The 23,738-nt window shown below is 28.3% G+C and overlaps 1 protein-coding gene across 2 annotated transcripts in view; it reads left to right on the forward strand.

The window, feature by feature from the left end:
* Positions 1 to 23,066, forward strand: part of LOC138692080 (zinc finger protein 665-like) — a 59,076-nt gene extending 36,010 nt beyond the window's left edge. For both annotated transcript variants that reach the window (XM_069814997.1, XM_069814998.1), the window contains 3 exons: positions 8,967 to 9,104; positions 15,194 to 15,276; positions 19,879 to 23,066. In XM_069814997.1, coding sequence (XP_069671098.1) covers positions 8,967 to 9,104; positions 15,194 to 15,276; positions 19,879 to 21,625 — 1,968 coding nt within the window. In that variant the 3' untranslated portion in view covers positions 21,626 to 23,066. The remainder of the gene's footprint in view (positions 1 to 8,966; positions 9,105 to 15,193; positions 15,277 to 19,878) is intronic.
* The last annotated feature ends 672 nt before the right edge of the window (positions 23,067 to 23,738 follow it).

Raw genomic sequence — 23,738 nt, forward strand, 5'->3', positions numbered from 1 at the left:
GTGACTAAGAAGACACAAAGATAGTAATACAAATTAATAATAATAATAATAATAATAATAAAAATAAAATAACCGTGACTAAGAAGACACAAAGATAGTAATACAAATTAATAATAATAATAATAATAATAATAATAATAATAATAAAATAACCGTGACTAAGAAGACACAAAGATAGTAATACAAATTAATAATAATAATAATAATAATAATAATAATAATAATAAAATAACCGTGACTAAGAAGACACAAAGATAGTAATACAAATTAATAATAATAATAATAATAATAATAATAATAATAAAAATAAAATAACCGTGACTAAGAAGACACAAAGATAGTAATACAAATTAATAATAATAATAATAATAATAATAATAATAATAATAAAATAACCGTGACTAAGAAGACACAAAGATAGTAATACAAATTAATAATAATAATAATAATAATAATAATAATAAAAATAAAATAACCGTGACTAAGAAGACACAAAGATAGTAATACAAATTAATAATAATAATAATAATAATAATAATAAAATAACCGTGACTAAGAAGACACAAAGATAGTAATACAAATTAATAATAATAATAATAATAATAATAATAATAAAAATAAAATAACCGTGACTAAGAAGACACAAAGATAGTAATACAAATTAATAATAATAATAATAATAATAATAATAAAAATAAAATAACCGTGACTAAGAAGACACAAAGATAGTAATACAAATTAATAATAATAATAATAATAATAATAATAAAATAACCGTGACTAAGAAGACACAAAGATAGTAATACAAATTAATAATAATAATAATAATAATAATAATAATAAAAATAAAATAACCGTGACTAAGAAGACACAAAGATAGTAATACAAATTAATAATAATAATAATAATAATAATAATAAAATAACCGTGACTAAGAAGACACAAAGATAGTAATACAAATTAATAATAATAATAATAATAATAATAATAATAATAAAAATAAAATAACCGTGACTAAGAAGACACAAAGATAGTAATACAAATTAATAATAATAATAATAATAATAATAATAATAATAAAAATAAAATAACCGTGACTAAGAAGACACAAAGATAGTAATACAAATTAATAATAATAATAATAATAATAATAATAATAAAATAACCGTGACTAAGAAGACACAAAGATAGTAATACAAATTAATAATAATAATAATAATAATAATAATAATAATAATAAAATAACCGTGACTAAGAAGACACAAAGATAGTAATACAAATTAATAATAATAATAATAATAATAATAAAATAACCGTGACTAAGAAGACACAAAGATAGTAATACAAATTAATAATAATAATAATAATAATAAAAATAAAATAACCGTGACTAAGAAGACACAAAGATAGTAATACAAATTAATAATAATAATAATAATAATAATAATAATAATAAAAATAAAATAACCGTGACTAAGAAGACACAAAGATAGTAATACAAATTAATAATAATAATAATAATAATAAAAATAAAATAACCATGACTAAGAAGACACAAAGATAGTAATACAAATTAATAATAATAATAATAATAATAATAATAATAATAATAATAATAATAATAATAAAATAACCGTGACTAAGAAGACACAAAGATAGTAATACAAATTAATAATAATAATAATAATAATAATAAAATAAAATAACCGTGACTAAGAAGACACAAAGATAGTAATACAAATTAATAATAATAATAATAATAATAATAAAAATAAAATAACCGTGACTAAGAAGACACAAAGATAGTAATACAAATTAATAATAATAATAATAATAATAATAATAAAATAACCGTGACTAAGAAGACACAAAGATAGTAATACAAATTAATAATGATAATAATAATAATAATAAAATAACCGTGACTAAGAAGACACAAAGATAGTAATACAAATTAATAATAATAATAATAATAATAATAATAATAATAATAAAATAACCGTGACTAAGAAGACACAAAGATAGTAATACAAATTAATAATAATAATAATAATAATAATAATAATAATAATAATAAAATAACCGTGACTAAGAAGACACAAAGATAGTAATACAAATTAATAATAATAATAATAATAATAATAAAATAACCTTGACTAAGAAGACACAAAGATAGTAATACAAATTAATAATAATAATAATAATAATAATAATAATAAAATAACCGTGACTAAGAAGACACAAAGATAGTAATACAAATTAATAATAATAATAATAATAATAATAATAATAATAAAATAACCGTGACTAAGAAGACACAAAGATAGTAATACAAATTAATAATAATAATAATAATAATAAAAATAAAATAACCGTGACTAAGAAGACACAAAGATAGTAATACAAATTAATAATAATAATAATAATAATAATAATAATAATAATAATAATAATAATAAAATAACCGTGACTAAGAAGACACAAAGATAGTAATACAAATTAATAATAATAATAATAATAAAATAACCGTGACTAAGAAGACACAAAGATAGTAATACAAATTAATAATAATAATAATAATAATAATAATAATAATAATAATAAAATAACCGTGACTAAGAAGACACAAAGATAGTAATACAAATTAATAATAATAATAATAATAATAATAATAATAAAATAACCGTGACTAAGAAGACACAAAGATAGTAATACAAATTAATAATAATAATAATAATAATAATAATAAAAATAAAATAACCGTGACTAAGAAGACACAAAGATAGTAATACAAATTAATAATAATAATAATAATAATAATAATAATAATAATAATAATAATAAAATAACCGTGACTAAGAAGACACAAAGATAGTAATACAAATTAATAATAATAATAATAATAATAATAATAATAAAATAACCGTGACTAAGAAGACACAAAGATAGTAATACAAATTAATAATAATAATAATAATAATAATAATAAAATAACCGTGACTAAGAAGACACAAAGATAGTAATACAAATTAATAATAATAATAATAATAATAATAATAATAAAATAACCGTGACTAAGAAGACACAAAGATAGTAATACAAATTAATAATAATAATAATAATAATAATAATAATAATAATAAAATAACCGTGACTAAGAAGACACAAAGATAGTAATACAAATTAATAATAATAATAATAATAATAATAATAATAATAATAAAATAACCGTGACTAAGAAGACACAAAGATAGTAATACAAATTAATAATAATAATAATAATAATAATAATAATAATAATAAAATAACCGTGACTAAGAAGACACAAAGATAGTAATACAAATTAATAATAATAATAATAAAAATAAAATAACCGTGACTAAGAAGACACAAAGATAGTAATACAAATTAATAATAATAATAATAATAATAATAATAATAAAATAACCGTGACTAAGAAGACACAAAGATAGTAATACAAATTAATAATAATAATAATAATAATAATAATAATAAAATAACCGTGACTAAGAAGACACAAAGATAGTAATACAAATTAATAATAATAATAATAATAATAAAAATAAAATAACCGTGACTAAGAAGACACAAAGATAGTAATACAAATTAATAATAATAATAATAATAATAATAATAAAAATAAAATAACCGTGACTAAGAAGACACAAAAATAGTAATACAAATTAATAATAATAATAATAATAATAATAATAATAATAAAAATAAAATAACCGTGACTAAGAAGACACAAAGATAGTAATACAAATTAATAATAATAATAATAATAATAATAAAATAACCGTGACTAAGAAGACACAAAGATAGTAATACAAATTAATAATAATAATAATAATAATAATAATAATAATAATAAAATAAAATAACCGTGACTAAGAAGACACAAAGATAGTAATACAAATTAATAATAATAATAATAATAATAATAATAAAATAACCGTGACTAAGAAGACACAAAGATAGTAATACAAATTAATAATAATAATAATAATAATAATAATAATAATAATAAAATAACCGTGACTAAGAAGACACAAAGATAGTAATACAAATTAATAATAATAATAATAATAATAATAATAATAATAAAATAACCGTGACTAAGAAGACACAAAGATAGTAATACAAATTAATAATAATAATAATAATAATAATAATAATAATAAAATAACCGTGACTAAGAAGACACAAAGATAGTAATACAAATTAATAATAATAATAATAATAATAATAATAATAAAATAACCGTGACTAAGAAGACACAAAGATAGTAATACAAATTAATAATAATAATAATAATAATAATAATAATAATAATAAAATAACCGTGACTAAGAAGACACAAAGATAGTAATACAAATTAATAATAATAATAATAATAATAATAATAATAAAAATAAAATAACCGTGACTAAGAAGACACAAAGATAGTAATACAAATTAATAATAATAATAATAATAATAATAATAATAATAATAATAATAAAATAACCGTGACTAAGAAGACACAAAGATAGTAATACAAATTAATAATAATAATAATAATAATAATAATAATAATAATAATAATAATAATAAAATAACCGTGACTAAGAAGACACAAAGATAGTAATACAAATTAATAATAATAATAATAATAATAATAAAATAAAATAACCGTGACTAAGAAGACACAAAGATAGTAATACAAATTAATAATAATAATAATAATAATAATAATAAAATAACCGTGACTAAGAAGACACAAAGATAGTAATACAAATTAATAATAATAATAATAATAATAATAATAATAATAAAATAACCGTGACTAAGAAGACACAAAGATAGTAATACAAATTAATAATAATAATAATAATAATAATAATAATAATAATAAAATAACCGTGACTAAGAAGACACAAAGATAGTAATACAAATTAATAATAATAATAATAATAATAATAATAATAATAATAATAATAATAATAAAATAACCGTGACTAAGAAGACACAAAGATAGTAATACAAATTAATAATAATAATAATAATAATAATAAAAATAAAATATCCGTGACTAAGAAGACACAAAGATAGTAATACAAATTAATAATAATAATAATAATAATAATAATAAAAATAAAATAACCGTGACTAAGAAGACACAAAGATAGTAATACAAATTAATAATAATAATAATAATAATAATAATAATAATAAAAATAAAATAACCGTGACTAAGAAGACACAAAGATAGTAATACAAATTAATAATAATAATAATAATAATAATAATAAAAATAAAATAACCGTGACTAAGAAGACACAAAGATAGTAATACAAATTAATAATAATAATAATAATAATAATAATAATAAAAATAAAATAACCGTGACTAAGAAGACACAAAGATAGTAATACAAATTAATAATAATAATAATAATAATAATAATAAAAATAAAATAACCGTGACTAAGAAGACACAAAGATAGTAATACAAATTAATAATAATAATAATAATAATAATAATAATAATAAAAATAAAATAACCGTGACTAAGAAGACACAAAGATAGTAATACAAATTAATAATAATAATAATAATAATAATAATAAAAATAAAATAACCGTGACTAAGAAGACACAAAGATAGTAATACAAATTAATAATAATAATAATAATAATAATAATAAAAATAAAATAACCGTGACTAAGAAGACACAAAGATAGTAATACAAATTAATAATAATAATAATAATAATAATAATAATAAAAATAAAATAACCGTGACTAAGAAGACACAAAGATAGTAATACAAATTAATAATAATAATAATAATAATAATAATAAAAATAAAATAACCGTGACTAAGAAGACACAAAGATAGTAATACAAATTAATAATAATAATAATAATAATAATAATAATAAAAATAAAATAACCGTGACTAAGAAGACACAAAGATAGTAATACAAATTAATAATAATAATAATAATAATAAAAATAAAATAACCGTGACTAAGAAGACACAAAGATAGTAATACAAATTAATAATAATAATAATAATAATAATAATAATAAAATAACCGTGACTAAGAAGACACAAAGATAGTAATACAAATTAATAATAATAATAATAATAATAATAATAATAAAAATAAAATAACCGTGACTAAGAAGACACAAAGATAGTAATACAAATTAATAATAATAATAATAATAATAATAATAATAAAAATAAAATAACCGTGACTAAGAAGACACAAAGATAGTAATACAAATTAATAATAATAATAATAATAATAATAATAATAATAATAAAAATAAAATAACCGTGACTAAGAAGACACAAAGATAGTAATACAAATTAATAATAATAATAATAATAATAATAATAATAAAATAACCGTGACTAAGAAGACACAAAGATAGTAATACAAATTAATAATAATAATAATAATAATAAAAATAAAATAACCGTGACTAAGAAGACACAAAGATAGTAATACAAATTAATAATAATAATAATAATAATAATAATAATAATAAAAATAAAATAACCGTGACTAAGAAGACACAAAGATAGTAATACAAATTAATAATAATAATAATAATAATAATAATAATAATAATAATAATAATAAAAATAAAATAACCGTGACTAAGAAGACACAAAGATAGTAATACAAATTAATAATAATAATAATAATAATAATAAAAATAAAATAACCGTGACTAAGAAGACACAAAGATAGTAATACAAATTAATAATAATAATAATAATAATAATAAAAATAAAATAACCGTGACTAAGAAGACACAAAGATAGTAATACAAATTAATAATAATAATAATAATAATAATAATAATAAAAATAAAATAACCGTGACTAAGAAGACACAAAGATAGTAATACAAATTAATAATAATAATAATAATAATAATAATAATAATAAAAATAAAATAACCGTGACTAAGAAGACACAAAGATAGTAATACAAATTAATAATAATAATAATAATAATAATAATAATAAAAATAAAATAACCGTGACTAAGAAGACACAAAGATAGTAATACAAATTAATAATAATAATAATAATAATAATAATAATAATAATAATAAAAATAAAATAACCGTGACTAAGAAGACACAAAGATAGTAATACAAATTAATAATAATAATAATAATAATAATAATAATAATAATAAAAATAAAATAACCGTGACTAAGAAGACACAAAGATAGTAATACAAATTAATAATAATAATAATAATAATAATAAAAATAAAATAACCGTGACTAAGAAGACACAAAGATAGTAATACAAATTAATAATAATAATAATAATAATAATAATAAAAATAAAATAACCGTGACTAAGAAGACACAAAGATAGTAATACAAATTAATAATAATAATAATAATAATAATAATAATAATAAAAATAAAATAACCGTGACTAAGAAGACACAAAGATAGTAATACAAATTAATAATAATAATAATAATAATAATAATAATAATAATAAAATAACCGTGACTAAGAAGACACAAAGATAGTAATACAAATTAATAATAATAATAATAATAATAATAATAATAATAATAATAATAAAATAACCGTGACTAAGAAGACACAAAGATAGTAATACAAATTAATAATAATAATAATAATAATAATAATAATAATAATAATAATAATAATAAAATAACCGTGACTAAGAAGACACAAAGATAGTAATACAAATTAATAATAATAATAATAATAATAATAATAATAAAATAACCGTGACTAAGAAGACACAAAGATAGTAATACAAATTAATAATAATAATAATAATAATAATAATAATAATAATATTAGTAATGAAACAAAAATATTTACAATAATAAAAATGAATAGACGGATAAAATAAAGTATAAAACCACTTAGCGAAATTTAACACAACTTAAATAAGCATATAATAACCAGGAAAAATATTAACTCGAAAATCAACATAAAAGTTCGTTGTATCGCAGACGACAGCAACCGACGTATTGACATTGAGTTACGCATTATTGGTAGTAGTGGGGAGCTGAAGGTCTACGTAACTGCCGTTCTCTTCGAATCTTCTCATACAATCATGGGAAGTTAATGCTGGAAAACAAAATGTCTACGAGTCAAACTGTTCATTATTACCAGGATAAATACAAATAATACTGAAATATATTAATCAAGTTTTAGTTATAGATCTCCCCCTTTGTGCAAGAGGTAACATATACAAATATTTTTTGAATGGCAGGGAAAATATAAATTTCAAGAACTCTCTAGTGACAGAGATAGTAGAAATCGGTTTTTGAAAAAACGCTCAATTACTTACTGCTGTAAAATAACTATCACATCGACTACACATCCAGGACAGTATAGTAGTTCTGATAGATTCACAAGCTGTGATACTTTATATAGAACAAGAAATCATGGATTTCAGATATTCTTTCAGATTAATTATGCAACAACAGAAAATAATAGTTCTTCACTGGATCCCCGCGCCCTGTGGTGCTATTGGCAATGGAATGGCAGACATTGTGGTGAAGAAAGAAGCATCAATCATCCAATGGGAATCTCCTCATTCCAATCCATTGCCAGAACCATTTAAAACATGAGACGTTTTAATGTGGCGGTCATTCTCTGTTATTATCTAGCGGATAATGAATTTTTTAACAATGCATACACACGAATATGTGCATGAGTCGTAGAAAGAGAGAGAGAGTGATTAATTGAGGTGGTAATAACAGTAACCAAGTGGATGCAGTGTAACAGATGATATAAAAGAATTTTCCTTTTTCATAGTTTGCTGCCTTAACGTCTGGTTTCAGTTCTAACACTGTTACATAAATGTTGTATATGCTAGAAGTATAGGCCTGTAACTGGTATAAGTTATTTAATTACGCTGTTATTTTGTTTTCCAGGAACTGAATTTGTTGAATCTGTCCACTACTCAGATAAAGACAGAATGCAACGACTACAGCAGTGCTGTCTCATCAGAGATCAAATTTGAAGAAATCCTGGTTCCAAATAATTTTGCCCTGGTGAAATGTGAAGATCAAGTAAGTGTAACACATGGGATGTTATAGCTCTTCTTCTTCTTGTTCTTCTTCTTTTGAATTTTAAATTGTACTTTGTTCTTCTTAGGCCCAATTGTATAAAACTCCCTGACTAAAGATCAACTTTGATCGAAGATCGAAAAGTAAACCGAGTTCAGACACTTCTTCTATTGTATAAAACCACAGTCTGCTATATACAGTCGCGAAGCTTGAGGTGATTTTTTGCAAATCTCGTGATAAAGCGCTCCAAGCGGTTAGCAACTAGAAACAATAGACTGTCCACGGTCGACTTTGGACTGTGTCGTATTTCCATCGAGTGCTAGCTCGTTGCGTATTTCACATTGATACTTTTGAAATGTTCGTTATCGGTTGTAATGATAATGTTAATGGCTAAAATACAATAATTGGAATATTAATATTTTACTAGAGACGTAGAAAAATTACGTTTGTTTTAATGAAATTTATTGATCACGTTTTATTTTCAATTCTGGTGGGATTATTATTGCTTAGGCCTACTTTTTTTTTTTCAAAGGATATGTTTTTAATTATAGCCGTTAATTTTGTTGTTATTTTTATTTGTTACTTTACTAGAGACGTAGAAAAAGTCTGTTACAATAAAATGTATTGATCACGTTTTATTTCCAATTCTGGTGTGATTATTATTGCTTAACCTCATCCCACTTTGTTAACTATGTAAGCCTACATTACAAGTCCCGGTACACGTAAGTTACTCCATTAATTCATATTTCCATTATTATTGTTGTAAAGAGAAATGCAAATTAATATTTATTGGTTTCATAGTTAATTATCGCTATAATCTTGAATGAGTGAAGCGATTATAGTAAATTTCAGTTCGTTTTGCACAAACAAAAATAATATTAACCTATTTCTTGCAGGTATCTTCAAGTTTATGGTTGAATTTAATATACTTTATTAAAATAATAAATTAACTGTATGCATTTAATATTTCAATAATGGAAGGAAGGTGTTAATTTTTCCAAAAGAATAGGACAACGAAAGTGTAACATTTTTGTTGTCTGCTAGGAGAGAGATCTGCGATGATGAGGCGATAGTAGCTATCCTAGTGGTGGGCAACTACCCATGTTTGCATTTTTACTACATATTGAGCTTCGCGACTGTATATAGTAGACTGTGATAAAACTTTCCTGCGATCAAATTACCTTGGTTCAAATGCAATCTAAGTTCACGTGAAAAGGATTTGGCAACATCGCATAACAGGTGAAATACGTGATGCTCGGACCATGTTATACAGTTTGTTCAGTGTTGCCAATCTAGCGACTTTAACTCTTTTTCAGCAACAATTTATTTTAACTTTTATATTGCTTAAATAGGGATTTAGTGACCTTTTTAACACCCCATAGCGACAAAATTTAATCTTTCTTTGTTGATAATGAGAAATCTAGCGGCTTTACAACTACTTTTTGGCGACTTTCCATACACTCTGTTGGAGACACTGGTTTTTTTGTGCAATGTAAATAATGGCAGACAATAAGAAGAAGGTTGACTATTCTCCGAGTTGTTATCATGTTATGGTGTTTGATACTGCTAAACATAATAAAGCTTTATAAAACGACAATCTTCGTTTAGTAATACAGTTACTTGAAAATTTATGAATGTGCCTACCATATCCATTAATAATTAATGGTTGTTATAAACGTAATATAATTATAGGTTATGTTATTTGATACTGCTGAACACGATAGAGCCTTATAAAATATAAGATTGTTTGTCTATTAAGGCAAGAAATTGAAAGAAATATATATAAATGTACCTATCATATCTATTAATATTAATAATAATGGATATTTTATTTGCGCAATCTGTCACTCGTATAATTCAAACAGAAAAGAAATAACTGAACTTGGATCATCAAACTCAATCGGAGAAATTTCTTCAGTCAAAGTTGACTTTAGTTTGAGACAAATTAATCTCAGATTAGACTTTACACAACACAAAATTCCTAGTTCAGCTGAAACAAGGATCAATTTAACCTCTGATCTAAGATTAAATGGTTTATACATTCGGGCCTTAGACTCCACGTTCATCCAGATAACCTCAGTGTTGTTTGGATCATGCAAGGGCTATTATCTTTCTCAGTATACTATTAATTATGTTGATCATTGCTTTGTATCTTTATTTGTAAAACTCCTCCTGGTCTAGTTCCTTTTGCCGCACTTGTTATCTTTCCTTCCTTCCCTGAAGTCAGAAAGTTCGTTTGGAATTGTAATGTTAAGCTCTCTTTATTTTTTGTCAATGATATGTTAATAAGTCTCCAGGTATCGATCATATTTCAGCAGAATTAATACAAGAGGGTGGAAACGCATTATCTTACGAAATTTATAAGCTTGTACTTGCTATTTGGGAAAAGGAAATTGTACCAGAGCAATGCAAGGAGTCCATAATCGTAACTATCTTTAAGAGGGGGAACAAGACTAACTGTAGTAACTTTCGAGGAATATCACTTTTGCTGACGTCGTACAAAATTTTATCCAATATTCTTTTGAGAAGATTAACTCCATATGTAGATGAAATTATTGGGGATCATCAGTGTGGTTTTAGACGTAATAGATCAACTATTGTTCACATATTTTGTATTCGTCAGATAATGGAAGTATAATTGTACAGTGCATCAGTTATTCATAGATTTCAAAAAGGCATATGACTCAGTTAAGAAAGATGTTCTATAGTATATTCTTATTGAATTTAGTATTCCCAAGAAACTAGTTCGATTAATTAAAAATGTGTCTCAGTGGAACGTACAGCAGAGTCCGTATAGGTCAGTTTCTGTAGAATGATTTTCCAATTCACTGCGGGCTAAAGTAAAAAGATGCACTATCACCTTTACTTTTTAACTTCGCTCTAGAATGTTCCATTAGGAAAGTTCAGGACATCAGAGAAGGTTTTGGATTGAATGGGTTACATCAGCTTCTTGTCTATGCGGATGACGTGAATATGTTAGGAGAAAATACACAAACGATTAGGGAAAACACGGAAATTTTACTTGAAGCAAGTAAAGCAATAGGGTTGGAAGTAAATCACGAAAAGACAAAGTATATAATTATGTGTTGTGGCGAGAATATTGTACGAAATGGAAATATAAAAATTGGAGATTTATCCTTTGAAGAAGTGAAAAAATTCGAATATCCAATACCAATAGGAAGCCGACTGCCCTCTAGTGATAGAAGAGAGAATAAAGCAGATATAAATATGAGGAAATAAAAATAAAACAAAGGAAAAGCGAATAAATATAGGAAAAGGAAATGAGGAAGAACAATGTGGCATAGAAATCGAACTGCACAATATGAAAATGATACAAGCAATTAGTCTTTTTTGAAAATAACTTTGAATATTGTTGTGTTCATATTTATTCCAATGCATATGCTGAATATGATCTTTTCTGATATAATTTTGATTATCTGTCTGTATCATTTCCGAATATATTTATTCCCTTTAACTGTATTAAAAACATTGTCTAATACTGTGTCTATATGTCTGTATTTATTTTAGAGTACTTTCCACGGCCAAATTGTAATGAACTACGGAATATAGTTTAACCACAGTAATATATTGTAAATTTTTTATATTGAACAACAATGTAATTTTATTATCTCAACAATAACTCTTCACTTTCTACAATTTAATTTCACTCCCGTCAACAATGGGATTTGCTCTCCGCACAGCAACATAGCGTTTGTTATTGCACTCCACAAACGACAATGACAATTTACTTGGACTATTACGAACAACAATGAACTGTTAATCTTAACTAATATTCACAAAGCACTATTTACAACACAGAACTGTCAGTTCTCAGTTCACAGCTCGTTTGTCTTGGCTAGTTCTTCTAGCTCAGTCACTCGGGTTCACAGAATCTCGAACCCCAGACCTTCAGAGACGATCCTCTGAACTTCGAACTCAGGTCCCCCAACTGCGGTCCACTGCACTCGAACTCCGGGCTTCAGGCTCCACAGTTACGGACACAACTCAAGTCGCGCTCTGGTCTCGAAGCTGGCTTCACTGCTACCAAGACTGGCTGGCTAGCTCTCCACTGACTTTAACAACACTGCTACTCACTAAACTGACTGTTCCAAGTTCACTCGCGTGCGTAATTTATACCCACAGCGACGAAGACGAGAAAGTTCGCGGTCAGAATGGCATTCTCGAATAATCTGGATATTTCCACTTCGACGGACTTCTGGACGATTCGGGAGGGTCCGTCCCCCCCTTCACTCCGCACGTAGCAGTTTCCTTCCTTCCGCACTCAAGCAGCAGATGCGCGCGCAACTTCCCCTCGCCGCGTCGCCGTAGTACACCGCCCCTCTACCCTCTCAGCATCCATACGCTCTCCTCGCCGCCACACCTAAGCGACCAACGTTTCTTCTGTCGGACACGCGTTCGAACCCCGGTGCAGCTGTCATAATATTTTGTGCATACAATACAAGACATATACTCGTATATACATTTATGGGTGAATCCAGAAATGCATGCATATAGGGCGTTAGTTGAGAGATGTGAGGGGAAAAAAGAACTTTGCAGAGGCTGAGACGTAGACAGGGGATATTATTAAAATGGATTTGAGGTTGGTGGGATATGATGGTAGGGACTCCATTAATCTTGCTTGGGATAGGGACCAATGGCGGGCATATCTGAGGGCGGAAATCACCACCATGTTCTCTAAAAGCCATTTGTATCTACTGTACGTAATATATACAGTACTATAGATGACAGCTATAATGTCGAAATTTATCTGCAATGTTCGTTGTGCAGTCCATATAAGTTATTGTTCGTGGGAGAAGAGAGATGCTTCAGGTGAATTGAGTACGCATGTTATGTGAGCATGTTGTTTACAAAATATATCCAGTGTGTCCCCATACTTTTAGTCAACATGATTAACTCCTTTTCCAAAGATTTTGAGATATTCAAGGTTAAAATTAAATATACACTATTAATTCTGTGGTGTAGTCGAGAAGAATACTGCATTCTGTGGGCTTTTTACTAAACTATGGAGTAAATCATATTGACCACTGAAAATACGTATCGTCAATTTAATACATTGCCAACTTATAAACTCTGAAATAACCAAAAGTGGAGTTAATCATGTTGACTTCTGAACGCCTCATATATCATACATGACTTACTTACTTACTTATGGCTTTTAAGGAACCCGGAGGTTCATTGCACCCCTCACATAAGCCCGCAATTGATCCCTATCCTCAGCAAGATTAATCCAGTCTCTACCATCATATCCCACCTCCCTCAAATCCATTTTAATATTATCTTCCCATCTAGGTCTCGACCTCCCCAAAGGTCTTTTTCCCGCTGGCCTCCCAACTAACATTATATGCATTTCTGGATTCGCCCATACGTGCTACATGCCCTGCCCATCTCAAACGTCTGGATTTAATGTTCCTAATTATGTCAGGTGAAGAATACAATGCGTGCAGCTCTGCATTGTGTAACTTTCTCCATTCTCCTGTAACTTCATCCCTCTTAGCCCCAAATATTTTACTAAGAATCTTATTCCCAAACACCCTTAATCTCTGTTCCTCTCTCAAAGTGAGAGTCCAAGTTTCACAACCTTACAGAACAACCGGTAATGTAACTGTTTTATAAATTCTAACTTTCAGATTTTTTGACAGCAGACTGGATGATAAAAGCTTCTCAACCGAATAATAACAGACATTTCCCATTTTTATTCTGCGTTTAATTTCCTCCCGAGTGTCATTTATATTTGTTACTGTTGCTCCAGGATATTTGAATTTTTTCATCTCTTCGAAGGCTAAATCTCCAATTTTTATATTTCCATTTCGTACAATGTTCTGGTCACGAGACATAATCATATACTTAGTCTTTTCGGGATTTACTTCCAACCCTATCGCTTTACTTGCTTCAAGTAAAATTTCCGTGTTTTCCCTAATTGTTTGTGGATTTTCTCCTAACATATTCACGTCATCCGCATAGACAAGAAGCTGATGTAACCCGTTCAATTCCAAACCTTCTGTGTTTATCATACATGACTACGCATCTCAAACTCTTTATCCCTAATTATGTTATTTGCTCTCCATTTTCAGCCAGATTTTAATGAGTTGAACTCAATAAAGGAGGAACCGGAGCTGGAAGTAACAGCAGAAGAGAATGAGGTTTTGACTGAGAGGTGAGTGTGGGTAGCTGTTCTTTAATTCGTACTTTCTGTAACTGGCTTACTAAAATTATTATTATATCAATGTTAATGGTGATTGAAAAACTGTTGTCGAAACAGGCCATAAAATCATGTGAATATTCGCTACTCCATACATGACTTACGTATATGCAGGTAGTAGGCCATTGATGATACAAAAGAAGAGAGTTCGGTCGGCACCATGAATCAGTATTTTACAATTAATTTTGATTTTCAGATAAATTTATTTATTCAAATGCTCAATCATATGATTTATGAAATTGCAAATTTTATTATATGGTAATACATATTGAACAAGATATTCATGAACATTTTTGCCTGTATGGCATCATCAGGTATTTAAAAATTTGACGAAATCTAAACATAAGTCCGCTTGTGTTGAGAACCCAGGAACTTTTCCGCACTCTTCTAACCTGAGATTGGAGTAGTGTGGACTCTGGGTCATGTTGGCATCCCTGGAAACGAGGCAGCGGATGCTGCAGCAAGGGATGGTGCTATAAATGGCTGTGAGGTGTATTGGCGTGAAAGGTGGCAAGATATTAAAAATTACTTAAAACATACGTTATGGTGGCAATGGGAAGGAGAATGGTCTGCACAAGAGGGAAATAAATTACGAAGAATAAAAAACACTGTTCGCGTTTGGGATTCGTCCACAAGAGCGTCACGACACGAAGTTTTACTCACCCGGTTGAGGATTGGCCACTGTCATCTGACGCATGGCCATCTCCTACGTGGCGAGCCTCAGCCGGAGTGTGATCTATGCCATGTTCCACTGACCATGGAACATTTTTTATTTCATTGTCGAAAATACGACCCAGCCCGTCAGCAGTAAGGAATTCGGCCGACTCTACGTGACGCTCTTGGAAATGATTTTAATTATACAAATCCAGTTCTGGATTTTTATCGAATACAGGACTTGACAGGGTGATGTAGTGTTTTAATGACCTGTTTTACTTATCCTCCGGACCCTTTACATCCAGAGGTTACATTTTTAGTATATGATTTTAACAAACTTGACATTCGGACCTTTTACATCCGTGCATTTTATAAATGCGCCAGACAATTTATTTCTGGTGACATTTGTTTTATTGTTTAGTTGTTTCTTTTTAAATACTACTTAGGATGTAAGAACTTCTCACTTTTATGGTTTTTATGCTTCACCTTGTTGAAACTGCATTTGTTTGCCTCGTTTTAATCGTGACAATGCTCTTTAGTTCTTTTAATTATTCTGGTTATTGTATTGTGTTCGTGTTTACTGAAAGATTTTAGATAAGGGCGCAAATAGCCATAGTAGCTGACGCGCCATTTTTAAACCCCACTAACTAACTAAACGTAGGTCCATTAACTTGTCCACAGTAATATGCATAACAGATTGAATCACTAATCATGAGTTTTATGTAATGAAAACCTATTCTATTTTCAATTCAGTTTTGAACAACTTGTCTAATTTGTAGATTTGCCGAAAAATCAAAATGAGTTTATGAAATGTGAATATTGATTCATATAACTCATGTTACATTTTTGTTAGATGTCACTTATTATATAATTAAATTGTTAAAATTGTTGAGATAAAATGTAAAATATATAAAATATGTACTTTATGTCTATTTGAGACAAATCACATTGTGTTATGCAAACTATTACTGATGTAGTTAAATGGTGCATGTTATATGCAATACAATTGTTGGAATTTTCTATAGTGATGTTGATCACGTTCTTGAATTTGTAAATATATTGAAATAAGTTTATGATTAATCAAATATGTCAGACGTCTCCAAAAGCGTACTCGCGAGTAAGCCCCTGAACGGAACCGAAGCCAGTATGTAATGAGCGCGCTCCGCCTCACCCATCCCCACCTGTACTGCACTCAATGTTTATGTGCAAACGAAGAGCAGTGGCGGACTGCCATTATCATTGTGTTGGTCGGAGTGTTCCACCGTTTCACAATGTCTTCTAATCATGGACGTAGTACATTCAAGGATGAAAGGGAAGAGAAATATTTTGTGTTAGAGGAAAGAATGTGAAATGCTTAATTTGTTCGAAAATTCTTAAGGGTGTGTTAAAATTCAACATGCGACAACAATACTCGACTCTTCACAAAGAATATCATACAATTACAGGCATGTTGGATATGTGAAAATAATTTATGTTGGCGCTATCTGTATGACTTTTGGTTATACATAATAATCAGTATATTACAATACGTTTGCTCTCAGTTCCGCATGACATACTTATAGTTTTTTGTTTAATTTTAGGTGAAATGCTTAGGCCTACAAATATTTTTATAAATATAAAACAAGAAAATACAAACACAAATCATACACGTGTTCTCAGTCTTAAACAAAAAAAGTTTCTTGCTAGCTATGTTCTAGCTTGGAATATTGGAAAATCAATGAAGCCCTTTACAGAAGCATCATTTGTAAAATCGTGCTTACAGAATGCTACTAAAATACTGTGTCCAGAACAAAGTCAAAGTTTAAGAAAATTAAATGGTTTCCAATTACAGTTCAGAGAAGGAATTTCAAGATTGTAAATGTAATTGAATCTGAAGTCGAAACCACAATTAACCAGTTTGTAGCTTACTCACTTGCATTGGACGAAAGCACAGATAGAAATGACAAAGCTCACCTAGCCATTTTCATTCGAGGAGTTAATGAACATTTTACTGTGTCTGAATGTCTTCTAGATGTAATTACAAAATACAACTGGAGAAGATCTTTTCCAGGCACTGAAAGGCACCATAGAACAGAAGAGGTTGAATTTGCAATGGCTTGTGTCAATAGCAGCAGAAGGAGCTCCAGCTTCATAGTATGTCAAAAGAATATGCAAACGTATGATATTTCTTATTCTTTTGAGGTTATTATTTGTAAACCTAAGCAGACCGTTGCCGCGATCCCCCACTGACCGCTTCCATCTCTTGAGGTACGAGTCTCTCCCGCTTCTCTAGCCTTACAGCACATTGTGTTCGGTGGGCACCATCGAGAGCACTAATGACGATACGCTTTTCGGAGACCTCTGAAATATGTTGATGTAATAACAATTTGTGTTGCACTATAATAATCCTTAAAAACTGTTGAATAAGATTTATTTACATATATGAATGTTTTAAATAAATTGAATCAATTAAATTAAATAGAAAACTTACATGTTGTGTGCATGTGAAGTGAATACAGCATTTACTCATATTATACATACCAAGTTTGCTGATCGTTTCGCATTTTGATCATAGAAAAAGAATACCTGTATGTTAAGGGCATTCTTTGAATATTTCATTTTGGTTAATTACGCCCTTACGCATTTAAATGTAATATTTCTATAGTTAATATTCTCTTTTTCGATATATTTATTAATAAAATTATTAGTCAATTTATATAAATTCCTGTGATGAGATTTAACATTTCTCATTTGGCAGAACTGCATCTTTGCCAAACTATTGTTATCTTCTAACATTTTAATATTGCCCATAATTATCCATTATTAGTGCTTGCATTTATTGTAGCCTTTTACAATTAGATTAAATTTTTGCGAAAGAATTAAAAATTATTTTAGACTAAAATGTCAAACCTCCATTTCGTGTCAATCCACATTTTTTGTCCATAATATTCTTGCACCCATAAAAATTTTAATGGTGTTGTACTAGTGTTTTAATATACCGATTTAATGATAATAATTTATCCTAAAATATAGTCAGAGAAACAACTTCCTATCGACTTCTGCTACATGAATATTAATCCTTTCTCATTTTGTGATTTTGTTCACACTTACCTCTTACATTTCATAGCCTGATAATATTGATTCCTAACAGTTTTGCAGATATCCAGATACCCCGAACTCATGTCACTGGTATTATCACCTTCATTTCATTCAGACGCTAAATAACCTAAGCTGTTGATGAAGCGTTGTAAAATAACCTACTAAAAAAAATAACTTCCTTGTAACGTCTTGACTGCTCTCTTTTTATATTATCATTATTTTGTTTTAATATATCTACCACAGATCCTGCTTTTATATTTTCAACGTATTTAAACATAATATTTCTTTAGTTAATATTCACTTTTCCGATATATTTATTAAAAAATTATTCGACAATTTATATTATAAATTCCTGTGATGAGATTTAACATTTCTCATTTGGCAGAACTGCATCCTTGCCAAATTATTATTATTATTATTATTATTATTATTATTATTATCATCATCATCATCATCATCATCATCATTATCATCACCATCTAACATTTAAAATTGGCAATAATTATCCAGTATTAGTGGTTCCATTTATTGTAGCCTTTAACAATTAGATTAAATTTTTGCGAAAGAATTAAAAATCATTTTAAACGAAAATGTCAAAACTCTATTTCGTGTCAATCCACATGTTTTGTCCATTTCCATAAAAATGTTAAATAGTGTTCTACTAGTGTTTTAATATACCGATTTAATGATAAATATTTATCCTAAAATATATTCAAACAACTTCCTATCGACTTTTGCTTCATGTTATTCCTTTTTCATGTTGTGATTTTATTCACACGTCTTACCTATTATATTTCATAGACTGATAATATTGATTCCTAACAGTTTTGCAGATATCCATGACAACACTGTCTCTTCAAGGTGCGGCAGTATTGCAAATGAAGACCACGTGACTCTACATCAGGGTCCAAAGAATTGTGTTGCTATTGTTCCGCTTGATAGAGATGGGAAGAAGTTCAAATGCGCTGTTTGTGGGAAGTCCTTCTCCCAGTCAGGCCAACTGAATAGCCATTATCGAGTGCATTCTGGCGAAAAACCATTCACATGCGCTCTCTGTGGAAAATGTTATTCTAATTCATCTAATCTTCGAAGGCATAATCTCGTGCATACCGGCGAGAAACCTTTTAAATGCGATGAATGTGGGAAATCTTTTGCTGTGTTCGATCGCTTAAAACAACATAAACTCATGCACACTGGCGAGAAACGATTCAAATGCGTATTTTGTGGTATGAAATTTTCGGTGCGCTCTAGTTTGAATGTACATTTACGCAATCACACTGGGGTCAAACCATACAAATGCGATCAATGTGATGCGGCATTTTCAGTGAAATATAAACTTAAGGTCCATTTGCGCAATCACACTGGGTACAAACCATTTGAATGCAATATTTGTGGTGCGAAATTTTCGCAGAACTTTAATCTTAAAATTCATGGACGGATGCATTCCGGAGAGAAACCGTACACATGCGTAGTTTGTGGTGGGAAATTTTCTGTGCGGTCAAGTTTGAATGTGCATTTACGCAATCACGCAGGAGTGAAACCATACAAATGCGATGAATGCGGTGTTGCATTTTCAGTGAAGTATAAATTGAAAGTCCATCTACGCATGCACAATGAGTACAAACCATATGGATGCGATATTTGTGGTGTTAAATTTTCGGAGAAATTTAATCTCAAAATTCATCAGCGGAAGCATACCGAAGAGAAATCATACAAATGCGATGCCTGTACAAAAAGTTTTTCTCATTCAGATGAGAAGAGAGAACATGAATGCTTGGATACTGTCGACAAACTTTTCAAGTGTGATGTTTGTGGAAAGTGTTTCTCCAACCCCGATTTCCTAAAGCGACATACACGAGTCCATTCTGTAATACGTCACGAACACTGGCATTCTGGTGAAAATCTATTCAAATGCGAAGTTTCTGGTGAGCAATTTTCGCAAAACAGTAATCTCAAGGGACATGTACGAATAGATACTGGGGGGAAATCATATAAATGTGATATCTGTGGTGAAAGTTTCTTGCAGTTGGCTTGCAAAAAAGAACATGAACGTCATCATACAGGGGAGAAATCATACAAATGTAATGTGTGTGATAAGGTTTTCTCTTTTAAGGCTGTTTTAAAGAACCATTTACTAACGATACTCACTGGTGATGAAGCAAATAATTGCGATGTTTGTGGAGGGAGTGTCTCCGAATTTGTTCACAAAAGAAAACATAAATGCTTACATACGGAGGAGAAACCGTACAAATGTAATGTCTGTGATAAAGCTTTTTCTTTAAAGGATTTATTAAGAAGACATCAACTCGTACACACTGGAGCGAAAGCATTCAAATGCAATGTCTGTGGAAAGTCTTTTAATCAGTCGACTAGGCTAAAATATCATGTAAGAACCCATACTGGCGAGAAGCCATGCAAGTGCGTCGTCTGTGGAAGGTGTTTCAAACTTCCATGCACTCTAAGGAAACATATGCGCCAGCACTCGGGTGTGAAAGCTTTCAAATGTGGGGATGAGACTCATAGCGCTGAAAGTGACATTTCCTCAAAAACGAGTGAAGTACATCCAGGGTAAATTATAGCATTTAAGATTTTAGTGCTGAAGTCATGATTGTTTTAGAACATTAACATATAAAATTGAAATTTCATCATATGTAAGAAAGCAAATAACTTTTAATCATATTTTCTCGAAAGTAATTAAAATGAATTTTAACCATTTGCTTCTGACCCCCTTAAACGCAATTTCTGTGGAAGAGTTTCGCCTATGTTTTCTGCATTGAAACTATATAAGCGTCAACATATTGATGGGAAATCATTTTAATGAGATGTTTATTCAAAGTTATTCTATAAGATTTGCGTTGAGCCGTAATATTTACATCATTTAACAATTTTTCACTTTCTTTTCGCTGTTTTTTCCTTGTTTATGATAATGATAATCTTTGAGGGTAATAAATTGTGATTCAACTGCGTACTTGATCGAGGTGAATACTGAAGTGTCCATTCTTCACGTCCATCGAAGTTCTTCACTACGATGTATATCAGTTCAATTCTTTCGATGGTTCGCAAATCCTAGGAGAGGGCATGAGGATTTTGAGGTTATGTGTATCTTTGTAAGTCTTTTGTAAGAACAGTACAGATCCGTAAATACATGCGTTTAATGCGTTCAAAACTTTGAAATACATTAAATTTTCATTAGTTATAATTTATATGATTTCTATAATAGCATATTTGTTCATCGATGATCTCCAAAATGAACTGTTCAATCCATTCTCAAAGAAATCCCGGCAATCTATTCATTGTCGCCAAGGTAGTGCGAATTTTGTTAGGTTCCAGCTAGCTAACTACTGCATTGTTCTAAATAGATACGAGAACCTGCTAGGAAAATTAGTTTAAAAAAATGCAGTAAATGGGTACTTATTTGCAAAACTTACAGAAAGATCTCAATATAATATAGTTTTGAATTTCCTTCAGAACATGATCTTATTGCGACAGTTTTTTCTTTCATATGATAAGGTGCACATATTGAAGGCTATAAGAAACAACTGTTTAGACTTATTGATACAGATAAAACTTTTGTATATACATTCTTTAGTAATAATGGTGATCTATTAGAAGCCAACCTTATTGTTGTAAAAAATTTACATAAGTCAGACAGCAATTAAGCCGCAATAATAGAACAGCACCAAAACAAGAGTGTTTACCCTAATAATATGGAAAGGCAGAATGTAAAATTAGTTGTAAATGTTTTTCATAATACTGCCATTGTTGCCGTTACTTGTTTTCACGTGAAAAGTGAGGTTACATTGGAATTTATAAAAATGTTTCTTGAATAATGGAAAGTAGTTAATGTTAGAAATCCAGTTAATGGTTTTAAAAGCAATGATCCAAGGCTGCCCTTGTTAACAGATTTTCAAAACTGGGTTGATAGATGGCAGTCTGTATTGTTAAAAATGTACACACACGGCATTGTACCATTCTAATACCGTTTTAATAAAACTGTTTTCATTTTATCTAAAGTGTGATGTGATTGAGTATGTATTAACATCACAATTGCAGAGAGTTATTTTAGAAGGAAGGTTTTCATTTTACAGACTGTTATCTGGTGGAAATTACCATGTTTAATTCCGTCAGGTTTTAGAATCAGAGAAGAAAATTAGGTTTAAAATTTTGCTAGTTCTTAATTCTGCCCGTTATGGTAATCTTAAATGTAACCCAGAAATCCTAATAATGATTACCAAAGATTTATCTGTGAAAATGTAATGTCATGTAATATTAATGCATTTGATGAAATTGTCGCAAAAGTTTATGTAAGCTATGAAGTAACTGATAATCCAGTTCAAATATATGTTTGTGGGTAAGTTCATACAAACTTGAACAAAAACTGTCCTGTCAACATAGTATTTCATTAGTAACATCTGATAAGTGTGATAGTTTGTATTTCGATGTGATTAATAATGGAAAATTAACAGCTCCTTGTACACAAGTTGTAAAATTTTCTTTATGTGCTCGAGGTATAATATCTACACTCATTTCAGACATTTATGAGTCAACATACTCAAAAGCTGCTGCGCATAAAAAGACTTTGCAGGAATATTTAAGAAGATAAATATGTTCCGATCTTGGTCTCTCATTCTTTGTAAATGAGTGGCCTACTGTTTTTGTGGAATCCACTTTCAAATATTTTTGAT

Source organism: Periplaneta americana, chromosome 16, assembly GCF_040183065.1.
Source record: "Periplaneta americana isolate PAMFEO1 chromosome 16, P.americana_PAMFEO1_priV1, whole genome shotgun sequence".
Lineage (NCBI taxonomy): Eukaryota > Metazoa > Arthropoda > Insecta > Blattodea > Blattidae > Periplaneta > Periplaneta americana.